General features: G+C 46.1%; 1 protein-coding gene across 6 annotated transcripts in view; it reads right to left on the bottom strand.

The window, feature by feature from the left end:
- LOC106606690 (rho GTPase-activating protein 17) overlaps positions 1–6588 on the bottom strand; it is a 59560-nt gene that overhangs the window by 2426 nt on the left and 50546 nt on the right. The window contains exons 13-20 of one of the 6 annotated variants that reach the window (XM_045715529.1): positions 6508–6588; positions 6270–6383; positions 5765–5856; positions 5492–5609; positions 4199–4543; positions 3170–3291; positions 2210–2638; positions 949–999 (exon numbers count right to left, since the gene is read on the bottom strand). In XM_045715529.1, coding sequence (XP_045571485.1) covers positions 992–999; positions 2210–2638; positions 3170–3291; positions 4199–4543; positions 5492–5609; positions 5765–5856; positions 6270–6383; positions 6508–6588 — 1309 coding nt within the window. In that variant the 3' untranslated portion in view covers positions 949–991. Of the gene's footprint in view, positions 1–138; positions 177–948; positions 1000–2209; positions 2639–3169; positions 3292–4198; positions 4544–4575; positions 4712–5491; positions 5610–5764; positions 5857–6269; positions 6384–6507 lie in introns of those variants that run through there. The other 5 variants (XM_045715528.1, XM_045715530.1, XM_045715527.1 and 2 more) reach the window with 5 other exon arrangements.

Below are 6588 nucleotides of genomic sequence, written 5' to 3'. Positions count from 1 at the left end.
ATTGAGAAGTGCTATTTATTAACCAATTCAGGAGATACATTAAAATTCCAGTTCAAGAATTGAGAAGTGCCATTTATTGTTTTCAATTGGGATTTTTCGATTTCAGTTCACTTTCTGAATTGATGCAATTGACCTTACCCCTGTAGTACACCACTATCAGTCTGCAACAAGAAGCTCTACAGAACAGAACAGACATATCCACATCAGACACCTCAAACCTAAGGAAAGCACACAAACTCTGCATACTGGAGAAAATACAGGATTTGTCATATTGTAAAAAATGTGGTGGTGGTGTCATGTGGTGGAGGTGTCGTGTGGTGGTGGTGTCACCACGATATTATTATTATTATTATATATATATATATATATATATATATATATATATAATAAAAAAGGAAATACATTTGACTATGACAGGGAAGTTGAATGCCACTTTCGTACATTTTCCGATGTGGGAAATGTGATTTCAATAACAGAGTGGCTTAGAGAGTATTGTTGGTGTGTTACTCTGAAATGCTAGAAGTGCATCACCTAGGTTCTAGAGTGCTTCAAAGAAATGAAGCTAAATCCAGTCATTTAGAATGGTCTGGACATGAACGTTCAAATATCCCACAACTCTTTTCTTTTATGCAGATTCATTCTAAACTTAATGTCCAGGCCTTCTTTTATTTGACAGATAAGAAATAGGAAGTAGAGTACCGACTGGACCATCTCTTGGACTATCCCAGGGGTGTTACGAGTGGTTAGTTAACAAGGGTAGGTGTAAGTAGCCTTCAACCACAGCACAACGGGGTGGGAATCAATCATCATGCATTGGGCTCAACCATGCACACAAGCACATATGCAGGCAGACACGCACACACATGCAGACAAACACACGAGCACGTACGCACACACACGGAGAAGCAAAGGGCTGCAACTCAGAGCGTCAGCCAATCATATCCTTACCATTACCTGCCTCTCAATCTCAGCTCACAGGCAGGGCGGCAGCTCACACATCTGCAATATTCCAATATTTACCCATCATGCATTTTAAATTAAATCACCACAATTACAGTGTAAGGTGTGCGTGAGGCAATACTAAAGGCAGTGAGACCAGAATCCAAGTGAACAAACACCTTTCATTGTTACATTTCTCTCTCTGTGAGAGTCCTGATGAAATCACACAATGCTCGATTAGCTAGCATTGTCAGCAGCATATGATTTCATTGGCAGTTGGACAGTTAACTGTGTTAATACAGTCGGAAGACTTCCTGTTGTGTTTGCTTTGTGTCACTGTTTAATATCTAATACATTTGTGCATACACTTTTTACGTAGTGCTTTTTGTATAACTATGTCTGAAACAGACTTAGCCAGAGCTTGAAAAAAAGATTCTCAAAATGTCCTTCCAGACTAAAGAAAGAATGCATAGATAACATGCAGTATAATATAATATTAGTGGCCTGAGGGCACACACTTAATGTGTAGTGAAAAGTGCTATGAAATGTCATGTAATATTTTAAATGATTTGAAAGTAAATGAATGCTGTTAGCACAGGCCCAGAGACAGTCTCGTACACCGAGACAAATTCCTGGCTACATTGTTGAATAGCAAAGTTTTTTTCTGATTTGGACTCTGAGCATATAATGGAACGTTTGGCAAACAAGGACATTTCCATTAGTGCAGGAAGTGTGTGTGTGTGTGTGGAAATAGGGCCAACAATACATCAGTATGTGCTACTGCAATACCGTGTCTGAGTCAGCCAGGGAGCCTCCTGCTCTGCATGGAACCTTGAGAGTTCCTACCAGGAAAACTGCCACTCCCACCCACAAACTCCTCTGTTGAGTTTCGTTTCCAGCTCTGATTATTATGTGAAGCTAATGAAGGAGCCGATTGGTGAATAATACACTGAAACTATATCCTTCTTTTAGTCATCCCTCTGTCCTTCCTTTCTCTGGGTGCATTTTAGACTGTGTGTCATACCTTCTAGAAATGTCCTTTCTCACCAGAGTATGTTTCCTTTTTTATCACATGATGTATCATATCTCTGATAGGATAAGGGCTATGACTCTATTACCTATGACTCACACAGCACATATTGAGAGCTGGATCGTGTCCTCTGTTGTAAGGTATACTGGCCAATGAGCAAGTAAGTTTGTGTCATGACAGTTTAATATCCGTTATAGTCATGAGTAGTTTGGATTGGGAAAGGATGGACTGTAACTTTACCGGTGATGACCTTGGAGGCGGAGCCGCAGGTCCCGTTGCTGTCATCATTGGTGGGCGGCTGACGCGGCGGGGGAACTGTAGGTCGGGAGCGTGGCTTAGGAGCCGGCCTGGTGGGGCGAGGGAGGGAGCCAGAGTGGAAGGAGGATAGAGGGGTGAAGGGGGTGGAGGTTGGACCATCGTGAGGCGGGGTGCTAGGGGGTGTGGGGGTGTGGGGCGGAGAGGGGTCTGACTCCCCCTGAGACTGGGGGGCTTGTGGGGGCTGTGGGGGCGGGTGGCTGGGGGCGTGGATGGGGGTTTCTTTACCAGAGTGGCGTCGTGGAGCGATGAGGGGGTAGGGGTTGTTAGACGCGGGACTGTGGCCAAGGCTGGAGACATTAGCTACAAAGGGGTTGGCCTGTTTGGGTGGGGCAGGGGCTTGCTTCTTAGTACCTGGGGAAGACAATAAACCCATGTAGAGACACCTGGAGACACCTGAAACCCCACCTCTTCAAGGAATACCTGGGATAGGATAAGGTAATCCTTAAAAGATTTAGATGCACTATTGTAAAGTGGTTGTTCCACTGGATATTATAGGTGAATGCACCAATTTGTAAGTCGCTCTGGATAAGAGCGTCTGCTAAATGACTAAAATGTAAATGTAATATGTATTTAAACTATGAAATCACACTGATCAAAGCACTGATAAGTACGTGAGTTAAAAAGGTCTGAGCTTTCTGTCTGATTTGATTGACACTATTGTGGTCCTCTGTAGCTCAGTTGGTAGAAAATGGTGCTTGCAACGCCAGGATAGTTGGTTCGATTCCCAGCACCACCCATGTATGCATGACTGTAAGTCATTGTGGATGAAAGTGTCTGCTAAATGGGATATACTATTTGAAGTATGTTGTGTCAGTCTCTTAAGTGGAAACTACCTGAGGGTGTAGAGAGGTGTGGTTGGGTACTCAGAGTGTGTTCTCTCACCTCTGCGCCCAATGTGGGGGCTGGGACCCCTGCATCCTGCCTGGGAGTGGGGCGTACCCACGGTGAGCTGGGAGCCCCCGTTTCTCAGGGGAGGGGGAGTGGAAGTGGGGTCATGGCCAGGGCTGTGGAGATAGAGGACAAACCCACTGTCACCTGTCAGTGTACAAGCCAGGTCTCAATCAAAGTGATGACATGCAAAACTGCATCACAGGTCAGGGTTAGTCACTTCATTGGCAATCATGTATAAGAACAATTACAGTGACAATTAGCCAGTTACATGAGTCAAATCATAACATGGAAAGATTAAAGACAATTATGTCTCTCAAATCACAGTGTGTTTCCAACTGACCCAAAACAGATGCAAAAACACTACAGGAAACACGGGAAGTTCATTCAAGGAAACTAATTACAGTTGCACATGCATTGAGGATAACCAGAGCAGGAGTACCAAGCCTGCCTGGGATGATACCAGCATGGTAAACCATGGGGCTGTGAGTCAAGAGTTTGGGATGATCACAAAGCAAACATTAGACAACTACATGAAACGGCAAAGCAGACAGGCAGATAGGTATGCATGCTTGGGGGGAGGGCTGACCAACAGACAGCCACATGAACGATCCGGACAGACAAATATTTAGGAAGGCTGGTAGGAAGGCAGACACTTGAGGGAGCAGGACAAGCACCCTGTCTGGGAAGGGATAGGACAATAGACAAGCTCCAATCACAAAGCTGCTCCCTGGATCACTAGGAGAGGCCTTTCAACAAACAGCTAAATCATTGGATTTGAGACATCGGTTTGATTTACAGCATACTTGATTTCATTGGGTGTGATTACAACACACAGTATCAGCCTGCATAGAACATAAAGGGAACAATATGGGACAACCAAACACATAACGGTCAATGACAGAGTGAGTAGCTGTAGGTTGATCAATCAGGATCGACAGCAGGGCGGCGCGCAACCTTCTGGTTTCTGTTTGGCTGATTGGTGACGGGAGGGGAGGGACTCAGTTTCTGCTTCCTCCTTACCTGCTCTCCTCAGTGCTGTGCTGGGTAAGAGGCAGAGGCTGCTGCCCTGTGGCCACCTGGACCTCTGGTGCCCCACCCTGACCCTGACCTTGACCCCCACCACCACCACCACCATCCCCCCCAGCCAGGCCAGGCTGGCCAGCCTCCGTACTCCCACACAGAGTTTGCTCCTGGGTCTGGGGCTCTGCCACAGGCTGGGTCTGGGGGACTCCTCCAGCCTCTGGCGGTGGTAGAGGGGTCTGGAAGGCGGGCGAAGAGGCATGATGGTGCTGTTTTCTATTTAGAGTGGCAGCTCTACGTGGGGTGGGGGTAGGGGTGTGGTCACCCAGTTTGTTAGGAGCGGGGCTATACAGGGGGGGAGAGGGGAGAGAGTGAGGGGTGAAGACACACCGATTACAACATCAGAGAGGAGCGAGACAGAGAGGAGAGAGACAGAGACAGCGAGAGACAGACACAGAGAGACAGAGAGGAGAGAGACAGAGGCAGACAGAGACAAAGATACAGAGACAGGGACTGATACAGAAAGACAGTTAAAAGAGAGACCACTCCAGAGAGAGAGAGAGAGAGAGAGAGAGAGAGAGAGAGAGAGAGAGAGAAGAATGAGGTATTAACCAAAGGCCTTTACTGAAGCAGAGATCACATGATTCTAGTTCAAGTGACCTTTGAACTAGTGAACTTTGAGCTCCTGCCATTTCTTACAGCATGACAACAGAATAGAGTGACGAAACACACAACCAGTAACCTAAAACCTAGGCTTTAATAGAGGTGGCATATAAGAGGTTCAAAGTGTTAAACATAGTTTCGTATTTCAAAATGGTGACACAGCTTGATAAAAGGGTGATTCAATTCAAGACAAGTGAGGGTTAATCCTTATATCTCCTGAAACAATGTGTTAAATTTAAGAACAATTCTTAGTGAGAAAGTGTGCCAATTCATCACGTTCACCACTGGCCTCGGTTAAAACACACATTTTATTGGTTTCTTTCTACAATCATCTTACATATCTGTAGTGTTAAAACACACACAAACACAATTGGAATGGACTTTCACAAACTGGGATTCTGGATTCACAAACTGTCTCCTAGGGTATAGCTTGGACTTTATTAAGAAGGCAGTGGCATTGGCTGTTCCTGCTCCCCAGCGGGTGTTTCTTTGACTGTGATGGACTCGTCAGCCACTACATAGAGGGCTGAGACAGCCGCTGCCCCCCTGGACTCCTGCCTGGTTAGTGTCCGGGGATAGATGCTGAGACCTGGGCTGGGACAGGGGCTGCTACGGGGGTAGGACAGGTACCTGTCTTTGCGGGGAGTGTCCCCTTCCACCAGGCTTCCGGGGCGTCGCCTCTCGAAAGGGCCTGGGTCAGGTTCAGGGGTCATGGCCACGAACATGCCCGACACGTTAAAGTCCACGTCTGGTGAGAAATGAAAACACAGAGAGGTCAGCAAACAAGACAACGGGCATTTCCTGTTCTATGTCGCGTGAGGAGTAACTTAGGAGTAACATAGTCACTTAGATAAAGACTTCCTGTAACACAATCCCTCCCAGGTTGAAGTAGAGGTCTCTTACCATCTGGGAAGAACCAGTCAGCGTGCTGGATGATGGGTTCTATGATGGCCACCACATGGACCGAGGTAGCAGCAGCCATCTCTGCCAGAGTCCTGAGGACAGAGGGGGAGAGAGAGATCAAGATCAATGAAACATCAAGCTAAATCTGTTGTTAGGAAATTAACTACTGATATATGTACTGTACAACACTACCAATGCTAACTGTTTAACTCAAATGCAAGGGATGGATTTGTAGAAATAAGAAGACAGGGAAGCACTGCTAAGGTACACAATGGTCGTTTTTTGTAGACAGAAGGTGCTCTTTGGTAAAAGGGGTAAATGGGTCATCAAAAAGAAAGGAGGACCAAGACATTTGGGAACAAAGATTATAAATGTGTTATCTTTGTTTCCACTGAACATGCCATACAAATAAAGGAATTGTTATGAATTATATGAAGAGTGCCTTGGTCCTTTCTTTTTGATGCCTGCGATGGATGTTGTATATCCTCCACAGTGTATTGCTCACCCCTCAGTCTTGGACCAGAGCAGGTTGGGTCCCAGCACTATGGCGATGTTACTGGGAGTCATCTTATTCACCTCACTGTCCTGGGCCAGCTTGGCTAGGAACTTTACCAGATACCTAAAAACAAAATCCCAATGGGGGATTGAACCATAGACCTTGTGTGCATCTCATAAATAAATCACTTTTGGGAGCATATAATTCGAGTGGTGGACGATTAAATGTCTCCAGCATTGACACTCACCTGAAGTTGGCCTTGTGGTTCTTTGGCAAACCGTCACATGCCACCCACAAAGCCTGAAGCCTCCTGTCTGGGTCAGACACA

The sequence above is a fragment of the Salmo salar genome, chromosome ssa03 (assembly GCF_905237065.1).
Source record: "Salmo salar chromosome ssa03, Ssal_v3.1, whole genome shotgun sequence".
Taxonomy (NCBI): Eukaryota; Metazoa; Chordata; class Actinopteri; order Salmoniformes; family Salmonidae; genus Salmo; species Salmo salar.
This window is presented reverse-complemented; position numbering and strand designations above follow the sequence as displayed.